The sequence below is a fragment of the Aspergillus brunneoviolaceus genome, assembly GCF_003184695.1.
Source record: "Aspergillus brunneoviolaceus CBS 621.78 unplaced genomic scaffold BO95scaffold_48, whole genome shotgun sequence".
NCBI lineage: Eukaryota > Fungi > Ascomycota > Eurotiomycetes > Eurotiales > Aspergillaceae > Aspergillus > Aspergillus brunneoviolaceus.
This window is the reverse complement of record NW_020290778.1, coordinates 200,330-221,997: the sequence shown is the minus strand read 5'-3', so window position 1 is coordinate 221,997 and position 21,668 is coordinate 200,330. Positions and strand designations below refer to the sequence as shown.

Genomic DNA, 21,668 nt, shown 5'->3' with positions numbered 1-21,668 from the left:
TTCTAGGAGAGGGGGTGTTGTCGTACTGCTCTCGACTTTTCATTTTCATATGAGCTTAATGGCTGCTGCTGTGGACCTTAGTGATTTGGACGGATCAGTGACTGTTACGCTGCTTGCATAATTAAAGCATTCCCATATGCAGACACCTAATGCCAGTTCTTTTTTTGATTTGTATCCCCGCCCAGACTACTATGCGCTGCTGTAGCAGCACAATAGACGAGTATCCTTCTCCATGATGGATACCCCGACGAAATGGATAACGTCGATGATTGAACGCCTCTTGAGCTCCTATCTGAATAAATCTTCGATTAAAATCCCTTTTGAGAACGACCAGAGCAACCTCCGCTTCCGCACACATGTCGTTAAGAGCGTTCTGGTGAACAGTGTGAGCCCACCTCCCCCTTCCTAAATTCCGCGGCACTAACAAGAAACTCTTCCGGCAGTGTACGGAAGACCGCCACTTTAACAAACTCAATGTAACCGACTCGGATGCCCAAATCGAAGCGATCTTTTCCAGAGAGGCGCTGGAGGACTATCAGAAGAGATACCCACAGCATCCGTTCAGCAAAGAGGAGGTACGGGGATACCGTGTTCAGCTGGAGGATTTTGAGCTGGTCTTAGAGTATACCACGGCAACCCCGAAGGTTCATCTCTATGTCCAACGTTTCAAGGTAGAATGGGGCTCGGCCAGGGTCAAGACACCCCCAAAGGGGAAGACCCTTCGGAAACATCCGGTTTATAAGTTGATGCAAGATGCGTCCAGAGACGCCAAGCAATCTCTGCAGCATATTATGGCGCCTGCCCCTCGACGTAATGATTCTTTCTCTTCGCAGACCCATCAAACGTTCCAGATGCCTGCCTCGCAGAATGGCTTCATGTCCCAGGTATATCCAGCTCCTCAGGCTCAGGCTATGCAGCATCCGCCTCGCCCGGACAGAGATGCCAGGGTCTCTACTCTACTTGCAATGCTAGATCAGCGGGCTGGGACTAATATTCCATCGGATCAACTGGGGCGCGTACCTTCCCTCCCTCCGACTCCGAATCACCAGCATGGAATTGCGGTACCTGCAGCAATGGCAAACATACCATCTGCCAGGTACTATACTGCAGAGCCTGCCAGGGTCAATATAGACATCGCGCCTTTGCCCTCTACCGTGCCGAGTGCAGCCGCGCAACCCGTCCCGCGCCCATCGAGCAATCAGTTCCTTCGGTTGGCTTCGCAGCCTCCTCTCGCCAAGGACAGCGTATCTCTGTCCAGAGTATCAAGGAACTCTGCGCCACCAAATAGTGAATTTGAAGCGGAGCGACTGCCACAGCTAGCAGGTTTGTCTCAAAAAGGCACAGAGAAACAAACTAGTCCCCCACTGCAGATGATCCAACAATCTCACAGGGCTGTAGTCAAGGAGAAGCAGCCGCTGGAGAAACTGGGACTTTGCCTTGAAGACCCCTGGAAGGACTTGACGCGGATTGAGGAACGGGATATTCGTATACCCAAGGACCAACAGAATTTACTAGGGTTATATAAGCGCCGCTGGATACCACCTCTACCCGGGGAAAGCAAACCACAAGGCCACGTACCACCTCGTCTACTTGCTCAGTGGAACACTATTGTGACGCGAAGAAGCCGGGCCGCTAGCGAAAGGTCACTGGAAAAGGCAACACCGGAAGCGCTTCCATTAGAACGGCCTTCACTTGGTCCTCCCAGCCCTACCCCTCGAGCCGATTCAGACTCAGAAGGCGAACCTTTGACGTCGCAGTGGTCAGAAAGCTCCCCTGAACAGACCATACGTCGACGTCCGGCTCTGCCTGAAGACAGTAGCCCTATAAGGGGGAGCCCGCGCAGGCTAGGGCGCAATGTACCGGTGGCAGATAGACCCAAAGTGCAAGCTGATCGTCTGACCGAGGAGTCTATTCCAGATTCCGATCAGCGTGCTCTAAGCACGATATCTGAGAAACCAGGGGGCATTGCTGGCAGGGCCAAAACAGATATACATCCTGCTAGGCGAAGCATCCCAGTCCGAGCCCAAAGTCTACGAGATGACTCGGATGGCGACAGCGATGACTCCATGATGGATACCTCTGTGCCCTGTCCACTAGGGGTTGAATTATCTCAGTCGCAGTTTTTCACTCAGTCGGAGCGGGAGATAACCAGCTCAGGTCCGTCTCTTCCTGCGCCCGCTACACAGGATCAGGTGCAGGTCGTTGATACTCCCGAGACAAACTTTGGACGGTTCCGCCATTCTCAGCCCGAACTGAGTAGCAAAGCCCCGGAAATGCAGCCCTTTAGTACCCAGTCACCCAGTGTAGACAAATCTTCGTCTCAGTCACGAATTCTGAATTCAGTTGGGAGTAACACCGACAAAGGGTCTTCCTCTCAAATCCTTTCAAATGATCAATCGCGGGGCACCAACGCGGAAATCCGGGTAGACATTGCAGGGACACAGATGAGCAATCAAGACCTGTCAACGCAGGACCCAGCGCCCGGTTCTACCGCGGATATGGTTCTAGATTCAAGTGCCCCAAGACTGCGTGAAGCGAGTGTGATCATGGAAGTCGCAATGCCCTCATCTCTACCGCTCGAGACCAGTGGTCAAAAAGGAGCTAGCTCCGAATTCCGGGCACAGAGATCGTCAAACAGGCATTCCGTGGGAGTGGTCTCGAAACGGCCTGCGTCTGCTCTCGAAGACGAGGCAAGTGGCCCATCCAAACGACCTCGAACGCAGCCGCCTGAGACAGCTCATGAACCAACTTCCAGCGCATTGCATCCACAGAGCCCCCGCAATCCCGCTGATAGCTGGGAAGCTCAGCAGACTTATGGCAAGTTCTGTCGTAATTATCCAAACTATACTGGCGACTTTCATCACTTCACCAAGCTTTGCTCTAAGCTTCAGGCTGTGCGAGCCAAGGGCCACCTGCAACGGTCGTTTCTATGGGATGACTTCATTATCAAGCATCTCGAAGAGTTTCCTGGCTATATACAGCAAAACCAGATGTCAGAATCCAAGTCCATGGATTACGAGGACTATTTTGCATCTACGTTTTCCCGACCTGTTTACAAGAAGCGAAGCCTGACAGCGCAGGGTATTGCAATTGCAGCAGCACAGTATGACCCAGCCAGGAAGGAGCCTGCTCCTGCACATGCTTCGCCAACCAGGCCAGAAACCTCGTTCACCGGCAGCCTTGTGGACCGCTTCACTAATTTGCATGCTCACTCTTTCGAGCTAGGAAGTCAGGCCACCTTATCCGACACTGATATGGATATATCGTCTGTAATGTCGTCGCCCACTCCACATCGCCAGCCCCACTCCGTCGTCCAGGATGGGGCTTGGAATACGACACGCCATACAGAAAAAAAGCCCCCCGAGGAAGATGCGTCTTCTGACCTTGCGTCAGCAGAGCGGCTCGTGATACCTACAAGCTCCGCTAGCGCTTACGAGTCTGCCCTGGAATATGCCACCATACACGAAGATATTACCGTCTTCGAGAAGGGGGAGATCTTGGAGTTTAGTGGCCTAGAAAGTGGGGAGATATCTGAGGCAGCGACACCAACTCCAGGCAACCAAGTTTCAGCGTTTGAGACTGCGCAGCACGGACAGCACACTGGGGAGCATTACATGGATGATCGAGATACCGCTGCAACACCCGCAGACCCAACTACCGTGGTTGAGTCCGAGCAGCACGCTTCGCAAGTCGAGGAAAGTTCGATGGCTGATCGCGATGCTACTCCAACACCCGCGGAACCGATGACAGTGGCTGAATCCGAGCAGCCCGCTTCGCAAGCCGAGGACAATTTGATGGCCGATCGGGACGCCACTCCAACACCAGCGGAGTCAGTCCCTGTGGTTGAGTCCGAGCAGCATGTTTCGCAAGTCGAGGACAGATCGATGGCCGATCGCGACGTCACGCCAATACTAGCTGAGCAAATCCTCGCTGTTCAGCCTCAACAGCATGCTTTGCAAGCCGAGGACAGCTTGATGGCCGATCGCGATGCCACTCCAGCACCAGCGGACTCAGTCCCTGTGGTTGAGTCTGAGCAGCATGCTTCGCAAGCCGAGGACAGCTTGATGGCCGATCACGATGTCACTCCAACACCAGCGGGGCTAATCATCGCTGTTCAGTCTCAGCATGAATCGCAAACTAAGAGTCAGACTGTAGCTGACCAAGCTGCTGAGACGACAGTGTCCGAGCATGTGGTGATCAGCCAAGTAGACGAGCTTGAAGGCAACCAAGATGTTTCAATGGGCGAGCCGGAAAGCCCGGATAGATCGATCATGGAAGATGCTGACAATATGGTTGGCCAAGAGTCGGAACCGGTGGCCCCAGAAGAAAACCTGGAAGTGATCAGTGCAATGAACGCAGCACCTTCAGTGCTTGAGGCGCATGCCAAGGTACCTGCTGAAGACGCCCACGCCGCCGTCAATCAAGGGGCAGAAGAAACGGACACAGGAGAAAACCCGTCATCAGTGATTGCAGCTAGGGAAGTTACTCTGGAAGAACAGAACGAGTTGATTGTGGAAGACATACATGACACAGTCGGCCAGGAAGCCGAGGATATTGACTCAGCGGAGCACCTTCAACCCGTCGCTGCGGTGGACCAAGCAGGACCTATGGCCGCGGGGGAACAAAGTCAAACTCAATCCCACGGCACACCTGACCAAGAAAGCCAAGATGTCGATATGACAGTAGAAAGTCAACAGTCGTCGATTCTAACCACGCTAGATCCTGATGGCCATGGAACTGCGCCATTGGACTTAGCAGAACAGTCACAGGCCATTCTTGCAGAGGACCAGGCTAGGTCTCCCGAACCAGAAGAGCATGATGAGTCGACGGGGCAGCACTTGCCATATAGTGCAGCAGGGGAGCTAAATAACTCCGAGTCGGAAGAACAAGATGCGCCGATTAATCAAGACACTCCCACAGTTGATCACAGAAGTCGGGCCTCCGAAGAACGGGGAGAACACGACCAATTGGTCATACAAGACATCCAAGACTCATTTGGTCAAGAAAATGGAGCAATGGACTCAGCAGGAATCCTGCATTCTATTGTTGCAGAGGATGGGGTAGTGCCCGCCCAGCCCTTTGCTGGAGGCACCAATGATGTGCCTGCCCAAGAGGCGGATGCAATAAATTTGGCTGAGCTAGACACTGTTGTTGCAGGAGATGAAACAGTATCTGCCAAGCAACCTCTGTTAGAACAATTGGAGCCCTCGGACGCGGAGACTGAGAGCGCGGACGAAGATCTGCATTCATCTCTTGCAGTGGATGAAGCTGTGTCTGCCAGGCAACCTCTGGTAGAACAACCGGAGCCCTCGGACGCTGAAACTGAGAGCGCGGACGAGGCGCCGCGCTACCCCATGGTTGCGGTCGAAGTGAGATCCGTTGGAAATGGTTCAGTTAAGTCAGAAGAGCTCTCCGATGCTGATGTGGAGAGCGATGTTGAGCAGGTGCACTCTGTTCTTGTAGAAGATGAAGCCAGCGCTGCCGACCTAGCTCTGCCAGATCCAGCAGAGCACTCAGACATTGATATGGAGAGCGATACCGAGATTCTGCCCTTTGTCCCGGCGAAGCACGCAGCCAACTCGGCCGAACACGCTCTAGTAGAACCGGCCGAGCACTCAGATATTGTTATGGAGAGCGAAGTAGAGCTGCTGCTCTTCGACGATACAGACGACAAAGCTAGCTCAACCGAGCAGGCACCAGTATCTCCAGAAATACACTCCGAGATCGAGACTGCGGGCCCAGCCGATCCCAACGCGACGACCGAGTCCGAGTCCGAGGAGGACGAAGAAAACGATGATTCCATGGACATTGGGGAACACCACGAGACCGCCAGCATTGAACTAGGCGACGAACCGCCGTCCCCGCCGCCTACTACTCGACCGCCAGCGCAGCCCGAGATCGTATCCGAGGCGGAGAGTGACACTGATGATGAGATCAACGAGAATTGGTTCCTGTCCCTCCGCCATCTCCGTCCGACAGCACCGGTCTGGTCGGACGACCCCAACACCCCTTTCAAGCAGTGGGTTCGAGCCGACCAGGCGATTCTGAGCGAACGTGACCGCCGCGGCGGGGCCTACCTTCCTGTCGATGCGAAAGGGGTGATTCAACGACCGGGCTATCGATAACTTTTCATTTTCAGGGGCTTATCTTCTACTTTTCTATTCGGGGTCTATCTCTTACTCTTCTTTCCCTTTCGGTGTACATCTTTACGTGGGACTTATTTGTTATTCTGCTGATAAAAAGCGGGCGACATGAACTAGATGATTATCCTCCGATTCGATGAGAGAGTTGCGAGCGGTTTAAGTTCGGATAAGGATCCAGGTTTATGACTACCACATTTTGTATTCTATTGAAATGCTGCTGGTGCGCATCGCATAATGATACCCAAATTGTACTTGGGCCGTGGATACTACTATGTACTACTCCATAAGCAAGGCCATGATCGATCATGGTCTGGCCGCTTGCCGGATTCCAATTCCGGATTTTGATGCGGTGCGGAAGGTCCGTGCGCAAGGCATTCATAATGATGTAAGCGGGAAGACCCACTCTGCGCCGGAACAGCTGTATATCCGCTTCCGTAAGTTCCGTCGCCAGCTCCACCGGGCGCTTCTCCATCTTTCCTCTTCTCCCCATCTCACCTTCATCCTCTCACTTGGCAACATCCACCCCACATAAAGGAAGTATCTGCTGCTTGCTGTTCTCGCCGCCAGGCCTGCCATTCCTGTGGTTTCATAGGACTCTCTGGTTTCATTTATTGACTTCAGATTGGGCACGTTCTCGTGACCAGGCCGCAAGACGCTTTTACTCCCTTTATGCCTCTTATTCTCGTTGTTGATTTCATGCACGTACTATGAGTCAGGGCTGCTCACTTGCTTTTCAAAGCCTGGGTGGGAAAGGGTAAACTCGATTCTTCGAGGGTTTTCGTCTCCAATCTGATTTATCTTGCAACGACAGCACCATGGCCGATTCAGCATCGACAAATTCGCCGTGGGCCACACGCGTGAAGGCCGTTTTGGTCTCTTCATCCACTCGCGAGAATCCCTCTGTTGCTGGTTTTCGTCTTGCCTATGATAAAATCACTAACCAAGGATGCATTTCTCTCAGTATCAGGGCAAATCTATCGAATCGTCCGAGCGGTGAAGAAGATACGCTGATATTGAGAATCCCTCCCGAGTCAGTCAAGACATGTAGCCTAATCTCAGCAAGCGACGAAACACTTTGTTCCGACTATTTTGCTTCGAAGCTTCCGACAAGAGTGAAAAACATTCGAGACGTCTCAACACTGACACTGGAACTTAATCGGGCACCCGCGGAGGGGACGGTTCTTTGCTCATCTGAGATGTCGTCTCTACCCCTTGCGACTCATGGGGACTGGAATTTCGCTGCCTTTGCAAGGATTTGTGAATTCGCTTCTCTACGTATCCACTTTGCCGCGCGACAATTCGTGGGTGGTGAACTCGGGATCTTGAAGACTTTCGTCCGTGGCTTTCAGACAAGAAGCCTTAAAGCAGTATCTTTTGATGACTCTCGCCAAGGTCTGGTCGAGAGAGTCTGGAAGGACCTGAATGTGTCGCTTGAGCGACCGCCAGATTATGAGGAGCCTGCGCCCGAGCAGGTCAAGCAAGTGGATCCACCCCCATATAATGAGGAACCCAAGTCAGCGCATGTAGGCGGGAAACGGGCCCGAGGTATCCTATCATCTAGTAGTCCTTTGTACTTTAAACCTTGTACAACAGCGTTGTTGATCATACGTATATAGACCACTCTTTAATACCGTCATCCGAGGATGACAGACGAAAGAGACCACTCTTTACCTCCCCGGAACCGCCCTGCTGTCCCACCGAAGTCAATACGCCCAGTACTCTCCCTCCGTCACCGGCCTCAATTCGTCCCACCGAGTTCTCACGCCGTTCCTCTCCAAGCCGTACAGAGCGTGACACACTTGCACGTCTTGAACATATGCTCAGTGGTGCTTCCGCCGACCTGATCCGCAAACTATTGGTTCGATTAGCAAGTCGATGCCTACAGGCTACACCTGGAGATCCCGAGGATCATCTGCTGTCTGACTCCGAGAAATTTCCTTCTGCCCGGATGGAATCCATGGAACGCCGCCTCGAACGCATTGTCGAGGAAAAGATCAAGTGTTTCATCGAACCACACATCCTCGACGCGATCATCGATAGCGCTGTAAGCGAGTGCCGGGATCAGTTCCTGGATGAATGCCACCTTCACGAAATTGAGTTCCGTGACCAGGTCGAGGACGGCAACACCGAGGTCCGCATTACCGCCAACGACTGCATGAAGGAAATGGAAGAACAAGCCCAACGGCATCTGGACGAAATGAAAGAGCAAGCGCAGCAGTATTTGCATAAGATCGAGGACCAGGGAATCGAAGCGGAGATATCCGTGGAGAAAAAGGTTGCGAAATTAAAGCATGAGTTGAACATGTCGGCGCCGTCTCTGCCTGGTCGCGAGTCAAGGCCTAGCCAGGAACTTGGCCCCAAGGGTAGGCGCAGCTCTATCTAGTGCTTTGGTTACAATCGCAGAATCCCATCTCTCGTTTCTATCCTGCCAGAGTATCGAAGGGACGTCCGAAGCACTGAGGTTGATGAAGTCAAGGCCAACGTTATGGGGAACTTACTGGCTGCTCCCTGCAGTTCCCGCCAATCATGCTACTAGGTAAGGGATTTTCATTGCCGCACTAAGGGGCCGGCCATGCTGAAGTCTTACTGCCCCTTGCGGTTTAGCGTGTCTGCTTGCTCCCATTCTAGATGCTCTCCTCGTGGAGGTTATTTGTACTTCGGCCACAGCCATCCGAGAACATCTTATCGCCGGAAATGTCGACCGCCGATGAAGTTGTCCGCCCTACACCAACCCAATAAGCCTGAGTGCTGAGACATCTCTCGGTTGCATCGAGGCAGAGAACAGAGCAAAAAATACTCTGTAAGCACACTATATCATGCTTCCAGGGAAATCCTCTGTACTGAGCCTGCTCACAGCTGCCGCACCTTCTATATGCGACATGCACTTTGACCCACACTCTGAGGGGAGGGGGTTCTGGGCTGGGCTTGTGCGCACTCGAGCCTCTGAAACGAGCCATTCTCCAGGGGCCCTGAAGCCAATGAGTTTAGCTAGGCAATTGGAGGACGGGCAGAGGGAGTCGAGATTAGGTAATCATCGGCGGTCGCCTAGCTGTTACGTGCTTCGCGCTTGATGACTCGTACAGTGCCTTGCACGACTGCCATTCCTACCCCGGACTCTCCAAATTCAGCTCATAGACCTAAGCTGTAAGCATTAAGTCATGTACAGTTGGGACGAAAATATTATTCCTTAGCAGAATTTTATAGGTCTCGTAACCTTAACTCTTAACTGAAATCAATCAGATCGAGAATGGGAGAAACGGAGACTATTAACAAGGTATGCCGGATGGGTCCCTTCTCCATACCATCATCAGAGAAAAGAAGTGGTCCAGTCGTAACAGCTGAGGAGAGGCAAGACTTTGCAAGTTCTCTGTAAATTGTTCTTCTTGAACCTACACTTATTCCAACCAATTATCCTATACCACGTGATTCCGTTTTGTTGAAGCATCCGGCTCGAAGATACTCCGCTCCGGTCCTGGTCCTCCGGGTCAAGATCAAGGGTCACCGCCCGCAGTCGGTCGGGTCTACCCTGTTATCCTAGTATGATCTACTGTTATAGTTGCTGCATCACTACTATAATTGCTATGGGACCAAGGCCCTAGTATAGAGCTCGGCTTCAGGCAGCAGATGGTGCCTGAGGCCTCACACGCTTCGTACTAGAGCTAGCGCTAAAGCGCTCTGGTGGGCTCTGCTTAACATCCTAGTAGTACCCCAGGAACTCAATACTGCCGGTAAGATAAGATATATTTAGTATATGTTTAATCCTAATAGTAGCTGTAGTATCTGAACTTAATATAAGAGAAGAAGAAGGCCCTGCGGGCCTGCGCTCTGAGTTAAATAAATATGTAGTGCTATTGATGCCTGAGGCAACAGTGACAGTCACATGACAGGCTATCAAGGAAGCCTGTCACCGAGAATTCCAAACCGGAATGCATGGAATATGCTCAGTGAAGGATAGTATGTTCAATACTCGAGAAGACACATGAGTAACAAGACCAGCCAACCATACTTCAGGGCATGGGCCACTTCACATATCCCGGCTCTTGCTCCAGACGACCTGCCCGCACCAGGTTGTCAAACGTCCAGTCGCAATGGCAGCCAAGGAGACTAATGTTCTGCAAAGCACGGGCAATGAGTTAGTTACCCTGAATCATGAAAGCACCACACTATTGCCGAAGCTAAAAAGGCCGAAAATCAGTCGAGGGGAATAAAACCTACCTCGTGATTGAAATCCGCATGCCCATGTAACGCACCGACTTGTCTCCAAGTAATCACCGTGTCCGCCAACAGAGAGAACTTCCCACTGCTGACCCACGTAGCCGTGGAGCGACCTCGATCGTATCGGAACCAATGGCCGGTGTCGTGGGCAGGCGCCGGATGACTCTCCGTGGCCGCCTCGAAATGGAGATGGGCCATCCCAGGGGGATATAGCTGGGGGATGGCCTGCAGAAACATAGTCTTTAGAGCAGGCATATGCTGGGCCGCTTGGCCGGCTGCTCGATGAAGGTCGTTGAGGAGATCCGCCGGCTTACTCCGAAATGCGTCGGGGTACCGGTCTTGGGGAGCCGGAGTTCGGAGGTCCTCCCTTGTTCCCTCGTAGACATCTTCCCACTGAGACAAACTATACGGTTGACAGCGGGGGTCCTTCTCGAACAGCCACTGTCCTGATGGCGTCACCGCTTGGTAGACGAGTTTCAATGAGGTGAGCCGTGGCCATCGGGGCGGTGCTGAATAAGGGTGCAGCGGCGGCCAGAAGAATTCAGGGCCGATCATAATCTTGTCAATCTCGACGGTCACCAGCTGCTGCGTCAGATGGTTGAGAGCAAGGCTGAGCGGGTCAGCCCAAGGCTCCGACCGCCGAAAAGGGGGGAAATGTCCATCTGCTGGAGGAAGTCCCGGATATTCTAAACAAAAGTGTTTAATAGTGCTTGGCCAGTTCGATACGGTGAGGGCAAATTCTAACAACGCGAGTTTTTGATTTCAGCCTAAGTAAATCATAGAGGTCAGAATAAGGTACTGTACCATTCCGGAGTTGATCCCGCAGCTTTTGATCTTTTCGTTCATTGTCTGAGAGGCTTACATGAACTATCTGCGCTCCAGGAAGCCGCGATAACAACTTGGAGACTGTCGCTGGGGCGATCTTACGATGACCACGGCATAAAACTATGAATTGCGTCACGCAGCTGAGCTCGGGCAATATAGTCGGATTTGTTATCAACTCCAGGTAGGATTGATAGAATCTCCAGTCTAACCAGTCCTTCTTAGGGAATTTGCGGCCCCATCGCCGACGAGCCATACGTTATTTTTCATCAGGTTCGGCACCACAATCGCTGAAAGATCTGGCACGTATATTCAGCGAAAGTCCTGCAACATCCTCTTCAGACCATGTACTCAGAATATCCCAGAAAGAGACTATGGTCTGGGTGAACGCCTCATTGTTTTTCTGGCGATCTATTTGGCTTTCCAACTGGGTCCGTGCAGCAATCTCGTAGGCAGGAAGCAGAATATACAGATCCAGATAACGGATAAAGCAGCACCGGTGTGCACTAGAAGAGATAATCCGTTTGAAGTCACTCAACCGGTCAGAAGTTAGAAGAAGATGGGAGAAGGTCTGCTTCTCACTCAGCACCTGCCATTTTCTACAGACACTGGCGTAAGAAGCTAAAGAGGCTGAGCCTAATTGTGTCAGAATCAAAGAGAGGATTTCGGAGGGCAAAGCACTGATTTCAGTCATGGTTGATTTGAACCTCCAATCTTGAAAGTAAAAGGTAAAAGTTGTTGAAGGGAAGTCGACTCTACACTGGCACGTGTTTGTGGTCCATCGGGATGGAGGTTTCTCGGTCACCCGTGACCGATCAGAGCTAATTTATCTGGTAAGCGGATAAGCCCACGGCGCCTGCTCTTCCTGCTCTTTGGTACTACCTGATTAGGTACCTAGGTAGCCTAACTTATGAATCGGTTGGGTTTGCTCGCTGCCAATCGTGGATACAAGGACTTTTATATCCACAAGAGTTTGATCGGCTACTACAAGGAGTAACTAGTCAGTGCATCATGGCAGGTAATGATGATGGGAGTAGAGGTTGATGCTCCTCGAGCGGGGCTTCATGCATCTCCCAGGTCCACAGCAATTCACCTCCCATCTAGACACCGCTCTGAATTCAAACCTCCCACTCAGTCCGTTGGTTCTCCCGACCCATACACTGCTCCACTTTCGAGCCACCATCGGTTGCATAGTAGATCGTGCCTGTCTTGGCTCCTCCGACCCAGGTATCGCCGCCAAAGTTCTCGTTGGTCCAGTGGATCTTCTCTTCCTTTTCAAGCGGCGAGTAACAATACGCGTAAATTTTCGCATCGCACACCTCTTCCGGACCATACACAATGGCTAGAGGTTTTGCTGTCGACTCGGCGGGTTCGGGCATGGGCCACTCACTCGACAGACGCGTTTCTAATGCATGAGGACTCGATATGTTAGCATCCGCTCTCAAATGACCCACCGACTTTAGTACACTATTCAACAGTAATCAGTATGTCAATGAAGAATAGAGTAGATGTTGGGATTTGAGCAAATTACATAACTAGCATATGGATCGGGTGAGGTCTCACCAAGTATATCTCAGCCTGGAGTAGCTCCCCCCTCCGGTAGGATGGCCTCCTTTTTTGACATGCATATTTACTGCTCCACCACTTGTCCAAGTACATACGACCACAGGGTGTGGAAAATAGGGCTTCCCGTCCGCTCAGCCGTACTCAAGCCACACGCCGGGAGGTTAGTAGTTGGGTGGGTGACCACCAGCGAATCCCTTCTGTTGTATGTTTTTGTCATTTTTGGTTTTGTTTTTTTTTTGCACTTTACTTGCTTGTCGGACTTGGTCAGGTAGATTAGTAGAAGATGTAAACTTGGATTGATGCGGGCGTGCCTAAATATTCCATGATCAATTAAGAAGATGGCCGAACCCCGGAGTATTCGAAGGTGTAACAATCTCCCCAGACCCAGTTGGGTGACATAAAAACATATAAGAAGACAGCAAGTTTTGTTCAACTTTCGAGCCAGGCAATCCAAGCATAAAGGATAGGCTTGGAGCTTGAGGATGGCTGTCAACAAACTGTTCATTGCATTTGATGGTCATAACAGACAGATGCTTCTTAAGACTAATCAGTCGCATAATCTAGCATGTTCTTCCAATATTTCAAGTTTCTCCCCTTGTTATCAACCCCTTCGTCTGGTGGACCAGCAAACGGCAGGAGCATCTTCACAGTGGACGCGTGGCCATTATCTCTCGCGCATCGCAGAGCTGTTCTTGACTTGGTATCGACAATAGAAGCATCCGTTACCTTCAGCAGATATGCTGTTATCTCCGCAAATCCTTTTTCCGCAGCACAATGCAATGCGGTTTGGCCGAACCCATCAAGTGTATTAGGGTCACTTCCATATTCAGTCAAGAGCACTACTATATCCTTTTGGTTTCGCTCACTAGCCTAGTGGAGGGCTATTTTCCCGAAGGGTCCCTGAATGTTGGCATCGACCCCGCTCTTGATCAATAATTCGACAGCAGACCATTGCCCAAACTCTGCAAGACGTGCGAGGTGCTCACCCAAGTTTGATTGAGAAGGTATCCCTCTTGAATTAGTGATTTGATTCGCGAGAATCGCAATATCGTCTAGTCCGCTGGCATCTGAGTGCCTCGAAATGACTATATGAAGAGCTGTTTCACCTCGACGATTTGTCAAGGTGATATCAGCACCGGCGCTGATAAGATGCTTCATGATATTGAGTTTATCTCTTTCTTCTTCATTTAGACTCCATTCAAATTTGCCGGAAAACGATTTGGAGCCGAGAAATAACCTGTTCCTAGAGACGCCTCGCTTTCTGGCATATTCTCTCCTAGAGAAATCTCGCGATACAGCAGCTTCACGAAGAGCGGTATCGAGGTCTTTGGCTGTTGCATAAGGAGAGGCAAGAAGCCCTAAAATCTTTTCTTCGTCTGTAAATGCAGCAATGTGAAGGGCCGTTTCACCCTCCTTATTTGCCAGGTTGACTTCCGATCCGGCATTGATGAGGTATTCGATCAAGTCCGGTTTTTCTCATTCCACTCTTGCAGCTTTATGGAGAGCTGTCTCGCCGCTCGCGTCTTTCAGGTGGACGTCCGCACCAGAAGCCACGAGGTTCTTCACCGTTTGCAATTTGTCTCTGGCTTTAGCCCTGGACTGCGTCCCATCTGATACTACCCAAAATGATTCGTCCAGAATTGATATAATAAGCAGAGGCTGTCTCTGTTCGTAGCTGAGGCCGTTGAAATAAGCATTGGCTTTGTTACCATGCAGGGTGTCGTTCACGACTGTAGAATCTGTGTAGAATGCTTTGTCAACCGACAACAGAAACCCCAACATTCGGTTGGCCCAAAGCGCGTATCGCAAAGCTACTCCAAGAGCGAATCTGGTTTCCAGTGCATCGACGTGGTGCATTTTGCGAAGCAAGGCGAGAGAAACCTGAAGCTTCTCCGCCTCGGGGAGTCCCTCATCCAAGGCCACGCTAAACAAAACTCCGCCCCAGGCTTTTGTGAAAGTTGGGACATCGATTAGAATTTCAAGCCATTGATAACTGGCTTTATCATTCAATGCTGGGAGCGAAAGAAGTTCCCCTTGGGAAACCGTGCGGTCTCCCGTCCTCGTCAAATAGAGTAACAAGGCATGATGTTTGTGCTTCAGCGCCCACACCAACTCCTGCTCACCACAACTGAAAAAGGCAGAGAGATCCTTGACAAACCTCTCAGTTGCTGGATGCCCATAGTCGCCCCTTGGGCTACTTTGGTCTACCAGGTCCCAAGGTCGGCTGAAAGGTAGGGACCTATCTTCAACGCATCTGCAGAAGAGAGTCCACATTTCCTCATCATCTGGTTCAAAGCCATCCAAATGAAGAAGCAAATGATCTCTGACATAAAAAAGAAAGGCGCCAATCTGCATCGGATATGTGGAAGAGAAGCCATGATACTCAGGGCCTCCAAGCGACCCTCGCGCATTTCTCTCGATCTTGCGAACATTGATGCGTGGCAATTGCCTCTTCCTGGACGATTGCAGCTTCCATAACATTCTATTCTTATGGGAGCTGTCAGGATAGATCGAAGATGCGCCCAGGAAGAGAGGATCGACGAGTCTTTTCCCAGCCTTCTCTAATTGACGACCGAAATTGGTGAAATTTAGATACGTCATGCACAGAGAGCCAAAGTGTTTATTAACGCTTTCAGCATCGAACTTTGCGGAGTCTTTGTTCTTAGTGCGGCACAGATGTTCCTTAACACTATGATGAGTGTAATGAACTGTCTGCTCTTCGTCATCAATGAATGTCAAACCGAAACATCCACGGACAATTCGATTCATATCATTGGGTAGCCGCTTTGTGTTCAGAGACTTGTCGCCGAGGGAAATGCTTAAAGCTTCTCGGTATTCTTCAATAGTCAGTGGGCGCTTCACGACACCGCAGTATTGGAGCAAGTCCATTGCATGGTGAGAGTCCTTTCCCTGCTGGATTCGACGAATCTTTGAGTCAAAAAGCTCAGCCAAACCACGCGGGAGGTGCTTCAACGCATCAAGTATGTCTTCATCGCAGTTCTTTTCACACAGATCTCTGATACATAGACCTGCCCAAAGAAACCTAAGTGAGATCCGATTAGAGCTTTCAACTTCAACACCTTGGCTGGTCCTTGGATATTATACTTACATTCCTTGGGAGCCCTCCAGTAAAGCATCCGCGATCGTTGTGATGATATCCTCATCTTGGAGGACAAGCTCCCCATCCTCCAAGCAATCATATAGGGTTGCAGCGATGTATCGTTCCATATCGACGTTGAGCTTCCCCTGATCAATCACAACGCGATGCTGTGGCCGGCCCCTCTTGAACAAATCCACCTCAAGGCCCGGACGACCCGTACAAATAATCTTCAACGTCCCGACCTTTCCTTGGGAGAGCATTTCCAAAGCCCTTGCCATTTCTCGAATCTGAGCCGTCTCACACTCGTCTATCCCGTCGAGGACAATATAGTACATCCGCTCCTTGACCATTCTCGAGAGGAGGAATTGTATGGTTTCATTCGTGTCCAAACCTTCACAATCGTGCTCAATCGAGAGCAGATCTTCGTGGCTGCTGCCCTCAATCAACGAATCAAGCAGCTGGCGACAAATGCTACCGACGATGTTTCGCGCCGAAAGAGATGGCTGATTGTCTGCTTGACAGAAGAAATGCGCAACAGAATCACTCGCCAAAGCCGACCTTCAGTTCGACGGTATCTGAAAATGCTCACTCTGATGTGGCATTGGCCCGCCTGGGAAACACGGACGAACAGTCTATGCCGTGATCGAAAACAACGATCCTACCAACTTTGTCCCATTCATTCTACTCGCGGAGAAGGGCTATACTCGACCGACATATGCTTCGTCGAGAGAGGTGTCGAGAAGGGAGTCCACGGCGGTGACGCCGGCGTTGTGGATGAGCACATCCTATCCGTTTCGTCTCGCATCAGTATCGGCGCAGGAACGGATTGATTCAACGACAGTCATCGCTGCAGCTGGTAATCAGAACCTCTTCAAGTATTTCAACAGTTTGAAGCGATGTGTAAAGTTTGTATGAATGAGTGGAGCTGATGGCATTGCCGGATGACGTACGCAGTAGGAAGTGATGACCGGACTCTGAAGAGTTGAATCGGTTGGTATGGGCAGAGTCACGGTGAGGGGGGCGAAATAGGAGGAGGTTCCAACATGGATAGAGACTCACATCCATTCAAAAACGCAAGATGCTGGCCCATGTGATGGCGGATGAGCACCGGGATTGAATCGGATCTGCAGAAGTCGGGTGCAAGGGAGAGGAGGGGGGTTTATAGTCCGACTCGAAGTGCGCGCCTTCCTGAATCGGCTCTGCCCGCAACACCCCCCTCCCACAAACCAGTATGGTTGCACAATGGGAAGGAAGTGACTCGTGAGAGTGAATCCTTCATTGAGATCTTCGTGACGCTTAGGGACTGATGACTTTCTCAGATTTATCAAATTCATGAGAAGTATAATTCAGATCTCTAAGTGAAATAGCCTTTCATATTTTCGTTGCTAAGATTGATCCAGACTAAAGGGTGAAGGTCTAGATGATCACTGCAGCAAACTGAAAATTAGCTCCTAGCGTTCAACGACAACAGACCCAGAAAGCCAGAGATATGCGTATACCAACTTTCACGAGACACTACTAAACAACCCATGAGATAAGATAAGTTTTAAATTTCCCATCTATAGGTACAAAAACAATGCCGCGGAGCAGCAGGTATCACAAGATAAAAGCAATTGAAGCAATGTACAAATCAAAATGAATGTGAGGAGATAAGAAGTCTAAAGCGAATCAACTCTCGGTTGCAGATGCAGCTTGCATTAACGTCATTAGACCAACATGAGCCCCAATCAACAGTTGAATAAGAGGCTTGTTGGTATGTCATCATGATTTTAAGAGGTCATTATCTCCGGGTTCTTCCAACCGAAACGCCGTTTTCCCAGATATCATTTGATGAATGGAAGATAGAGCTTTGCGACGCAGCTTAGACGTGACGGAACGGCTCGTACGCGTTGGTGCGACCGTTCTGCTGCATGGGAACGTGGCCCGGGGGAGGAGGGGGCGGGTAGGCGGTATTGGTGTAGGCGGGCTGCTGGGGCTGGCCGTAGGGGCCGAGGGGCTCGTAGGTGTAGGGGGCCTTCTCGGCGGTGACGGCGCGGGCGGTGTTGCGGTGGTTGTAGGGGGAGCGGCCGGAGCAGCAGCAGGTGCTCAGGAGCCAGAACAAGGAGGCGCCCAGCGAGAAGGCGACGGCGAGCCAGGTGGCGACATACATGTTCTTGCCCATCTGGCCCTTGACGCCATAGGATTCCAGCTCGGCCTTGAAGACGCCCTTGAGGACGGCGAACAAGGCGGTTGACGTCACGGAGGCGGCTGTCGTGAAGAGGAATGCGACCTGCAGGCGGGTTAATTACTGGAGGGAACGGAATGGGAGGAATGCGTCAGAACATACAGCTGAGACGAGAGTGGTCACGCAGCTTCCCCAGCGACTGCAGATGGCGAAGACACCCACGACCAGTTCGACGATGGTGGCGATGAATGCGATGATGTAGGCGATGAACATCCACTTGGAGACGCTCTTGTAGACCTTCAGTTCCTTCTTCACGCTGCTGGAGAGCGCGTTCTCAAGACCGGACTCTTCCAAGTTCCACACCTCCAACGGGTTGAACCAGAATTCAGCTTCGGGCTTCGAGCAGTTGGTCGTCTTGTAGTCGTTGCCGTTGGTGATGTTGCCCGAGCAGTAACCCCACAGACCGACGGTGTAGAAGTCCTGGATGTTGTACTGCTCCTCGATCTCCTCCAATGCGGCCGATAGGTCGCCATCCGAGACACCGGCGAGATCGCTGATGGCCGACGTGATTTTTGCGGTCGTCGAAGAGGTTCCGTTTGTGATGTTTTGGAGGTTGATCTGGATCGAGGTTAGTCTGGCACATGTGAATGCATGCAGGCGCATGGTATACATACTCTGAAGAAGTAGAGATTATCCAAGGTGCTGGAGCTGGATTTGGTACAGCCCAGCCCCACCATGATAATACATATTAAGGAGGCGATGGTGAGGACATATGGGGTGAAGATACAGACAATGCGACCGCCTTTACCCATGGTGCCGATGATTTTTGAAAGTGTGATGCTGTTTTTGGTATTTGAAAAACACTTGTCCCGGGAAGGTTGAGAGTGGACAGAGTTGGCAGGAAAGTTGAAGAGAGGAAGAGAGTGAGAAGAGGCTGGAGTCAGCGGACAGAGGCTGGGCTTTAAACAAGTAAATAAACGGGTGAGCCGAAGGATCGCCGGGATGATGTAGAGTTGTGAGAGAGAGAGAGGCGCAGTCAGCAGCAAGCAAATAATGCGGATGGTTGGGAGCAAATTTACAGCCATGTCGATCAGCGGACCAATCACGAGATGTGCCGCACCAACTACGCCACGCTTGTTTCTATTTCGATAATGCAATGTTTCCACCGCAACACGGGACGAGTGGGTCCCTTCACTGCTCTTTTTCTTTGCTTGAGGGCTTTTGACACCGCCAGACCCTCGTGGCGGAGACTCACCAGCCCTACCGCCACGTCAGTTGTGGCTGCGTTAATACGCGTCTTATGGTCAGTCCATCTTATCAAGATTTAGCAGACCCTGCCATTGTACGAGTACGGATAGCTAGAAACGGACTGCCTGGTTTGGGGGGAGCTCGAACCAACCCCTCCAGCCCCAGCTTTTAGCACAGTCGCAATACGACTGCCAAAGTCAAATATCACAGACGAAGGATCCGAGCCCGCCCCAGAAGGTCAAACTTATCTGATACACAGTGGATCGACTCCAGCGATCATCATGTTGATGAGTTTATTATTCATCGACCTTTCCACCAGAAGTTGGACGAGTCAGCCCATTGCCCAAGGCCCAGGAAAAGCAAAACAGGAGTTTTAGGCTTCCCCGTTATCCTCTTGGCAACATTAATCTCAATGGTCACAGATAGACATCAACATTGTAATCCGGGGAGACGTACGTACCCCTCGCTGCAGATTCTGCGTCTAAGCCTCGACACACGCACCTCGCGTCTTGGCTTCATCTGCGGCGTTCCATGGAACCCAACAGGAACATTCGCCTGACTAAGCGGGGAGGATATCTCCTGCACAATAAGAGAACTTCAAGGCAGCTCCAAAATTGCGATTTGTTGCAGTAGACACGAAAGCATTCAACTTGAAATATAACAACGATGTTATGACAGGGAAGAGTCATCGAGACCATCAGTGGCTGATCGACAAGCCGGTTACTGCTCCTCCCTCCGGCAAACTTTGGCTGTCACCGGGAAGCTTACGTTGGCTGTCTCAGGCCGATGCCCTGGTTTATTGACTTCTATTCTGGGCACCCCCTCAATTCGATCCGTGGAACTGCACACACATACTCTGTCTTCACGCTCAAGAGTCAAAAGAACCAGCAGAGCTCAACCTTCCCATCGAGCCAGGCTTGAGCATCCATTCAGTAAGGCTGAAAGGGACAGACCGTCAGTACGGAATACAGCTCTCGTCTATGATGTCAATCCCTTACATAACCATTCGCAGGTCAACGCCAAGAACATACTTTAACATGTACAACCATGTACAACACTTCATCCTCTACACCACGCAAGCTCACCCCAGATACGGCTCCAGAACGTCCAGCATCCCGCTATAAGCCGGCCCGCTGGGTGGCTCCATGCTGAACATGTAATCCGCCCACCACGGGCCAGCCGCCCACCAGACGGCGCCCTTCCACACGTCCGTGTTGTTGGCCATGTACTCCAGCATCCCTGCGATAGCCGTGCGACAGACATCGTTGGTCCCGCCGGCGAACTCGCCCAGGATGCCCACCTTGTCATTGTCCTTCAGCCACTGCGTGGCGGCCTGCAGGCGTTCCGCGCCGATCGTCTCCGACACGCAGACGCCGGACGTCCCCGACCCGTCCGAGTCCAGGTACTGGTGCATCTCGTAGACGAGCTTGTCCTGCGGGTCGGTCAGCGCCTTCATGTTATCGTTGATGTCCGCCCAGGTCCACGCCCCGGACCACGAGTTGCCCTCCGCGAAGATGTACTGGGAGGTGGCGCCGGCGGCCCGGATGCCGTCGATCGCCGCCTGGTTGAGGTCCAGCACCAGGGTTTGGTCCATGGTGTTGTATTCGTTGTCTGTGGTCGTCTCAGTACGGACTGCCGGTGATATGGGGGGTGCTTACTCGTGTCAAAGATGACCAGGTCGTTGTCCTTGAACTGCCCGGCGAGATTCTGCCAGAAGGTCTGGAAGTCGGCGGTGCTGGAGATGATCTCGTTGTTGCTGGGGCGGTTAGCGATGTTGAATTGCGGGATGAGGAGCTCATCACTCACTATCGTCCATAGTTATGAGGGTCTACGATGGCATGGACACCCGCAGCCGTGATTGCATTCACCACCTAACCTTATCAGCCTCGATCATCATGGAGTGCTTGCTCGAACCCACCGTCGTGAGATTGTTCAGGTAGGCCTCGTCATACGACCCCGTCATCGAGTTCGGGACCAATCTTTCCATCATGAACTGCACGCGGAAGATGTTCATGCCCTTGCTGACGAGAGTCGCGATGGCGGAGGTATCCGGGAAGATGTAGTCGATACCCTGGCCCAGTCAACGGGGTGAGTCTTGTCATGGGGAGTGAACGCACCCAAGTTCCCGGAATGGCGGTGCCAAACTCGGCGCCCGACTCATTGGATCCGATCCCTATCGTTATGAGCACTCATCAACTGGGGATATCTCTGATGGGGACAACATACATTCGAAAACAGAAGCCCGCTTCGTGTGTTCGTGGGTCGGGGCCGCCACTGCACTGCCGGACGCGGTAGCAGCAACAAGTAGGTTAAGCAGCTTCATGGTGCCTGTCGACTGTGGAATCTTGTTGCTTCCGCTCCCAACAACCACAACAGCATCTGACTTTTATACTTCCATTCCGTGCGGATT

At 51.6% G+C, this 21,668-nt stretch overlaps 8 protein-coding genes across 8 annotated transcripts, besides 2 other annotated features; 2 read left to right on the top strand and 6 right to left on the bottom strand.

Annotated features, from left to right (window-relative positions):
* The first annotated feature begins 158 nt into the window (after window positions 1-158).
* On the top strand, window positions 159-6,385 carry BO95DRAFT_515914 (uncharacterized protein). The gene is made up of 5 exons (XM_025591780.1): window positions 159-385; window positions 444-884; window positions 973-1,096; window positions 1,168-1,323; window positions 1,399-6,385. Exons 1-5 carry the CDS (start codon window positions 233-235, stop codon window positions 6,123-6,125), a joined length of 5,601 nt encoding a protein of 1,866 aa, XP_025440566.1. The 5' UTR covers window positions 159-232; the 3' UTR covers window positions 6,126-6,385.
* Window positions 6,386-6,958: 573 nt separating this feature from the next.
* On the top strand, window positions 6,959-8,526 carry BO95DRAFT_367164 (uncharacterized protein; the record flags this gene model as incomplete). Its single annotated transcript, XM_025582776.1, has 2 exons — window positions 6,959-7,688; window positions 8,012-8,526. 2 exons carry the CDS (start codon window positions 6,959-6,961, stop codon window positions 8,524-8,526), a joined length of 1,245 nt encoding a protein of 414 aa, XP_025440565.1.
* Window positions 8,527-8,647: 121 nt separating this feature from the next.
* On the bottom strand, window positions 8,648-9,275 carry BO95DRAFT_190740 (uncharacterized protein). Its single transcript, XM_025580945.1, has one exon. The coding sequence runs from the start codon at window positions 9,098-9,100 to the stop codon at window positions 8,768-8,770; it is 333 nt and encodes a 110-aa protein (XP_025440564.1). The 5' UTR covers window positions 9,101-9,275; the 3' UTR covers window positions 8,648-8,767.
* A 1,059-nt stretch (window positions 9,276-10,334) lies between these two features.
* Window positions 10,335-11,890, bottom strand: BO95DRAFT_417452 (uncharacterized protein; the record flags this gene model as incomplete). Its single annotated transcript, XM_025584414.1, has 2 exons — window positions 11,163-11,890; window positions 10,335-11,098 (listed from the first exon to the last, which is right to left on the bottom strand). Exons 1-2 carry the CDS (start codon window positions 11,434-11,436, stop codon window positions 10,335-10,337), a joined length of 1,038 nt encoding a protein of 345 aa, XP_025440562.1. The 5' UTR covers window positions 11,437-11,890.
* On the bottom strand, window positions 11,271-11,890 carry BO95DRAFT_444613 (F-box protein). Its single transcript, XM_025586921.1, has one exon. The coding sequence runs from the start codon at window positions 11,872-11,874 to the stop codon at window positions 11,440-11,442; it is 435 nt and encodes a 144-aa protein (XP_025440563.1). The 5' UTR covers window positions 11,875-11,890; the 3' UTR covers window positions 11,271-11,439.
* Window positions 11,891-12,298: 408 nt separating this feature from the next.
* Window positions 12,299-12,647: a sequence feature (Protein overlapping with rRNA (BO95DRAFT_483565, RAH44040.1) was converted to a misc_feature.).
* A 194-nt stretch (window positions 12,648-12,841) lies between these two features.
* Window positions 12,842-12,963: a sequence feature (Protein overlapping with rRNA (BO95DRAFT_483565, RAH44040.1) was converted to a misc_feature.).
* Window positions 12,964-13,289: 326 nt separating this feature from the next.
* On the bottom strand, window positions 13,290-16,196 carry BO95DRAFT_500120 (ankyrin repeat domain-containing protein; the record flags this gene model as incomplete). Its single annotated transcript, XM_025590966.1, has 4 exons — window positions 13,290-13,616; window positions 13,665-14,221; window positions 14,291-15,789; window positions 15,856-16,196. 4 exons carry the CDS (start codon window positions 16,194-16,196, stop codon window positions 13,290-13,292), a joined length of 2,724 nt encoding a protein of 907 aa, XP_025440560.1.
* Window positions 16,197-17,214: 1,018 nt separating this feature from the next.
* On the bottom strand, window positions 17,215-18,824 carry BO95DRAFT_444611 (SUR7/PalI family protein; the record flags this gene model as incomplete). The annotated part of the gene is made up of 3 exons (XM_025586920.1): window positions 17,215-18,115; window positions 18,173-18,628; window positions 18,685-18,824. Coding segments are annotated over 3 exons (1,004 nt in total), but the record flags the coding sequence as incomplete, so codon positions are not given.
* Window positions 18,825-19,904: 1,080 nt separating this feature from the next.
* BO95DRAFT_417445 (glycoside hydrolase family 5 protein) lies at window positions 19,905-21,581 on the bottom strand (the record flags this gene model as incomplete). The annotated part of the gene is made up of 6 exons (XM_025584413.1): window positions 19,905-20,869; window positions 20,917-21,014; window positions 21,065-21,129; window positions 21,177-21,329; window positions 21,376-21,431; window positions 21,485-21,581. The coding sequence occupies 6 exons, from the start codon at window positions 21,579-21,581 to the stop codon at window positions 20,340-20,342; spliced, it is 999 nt and encodes a 332-aa protein (XP_025440558.1). The 3' UTR covers window positions 19,905-20,339.
* Between the last annotated feature and the right edge of the window lie 87 nt (window positions 21,582-21,668).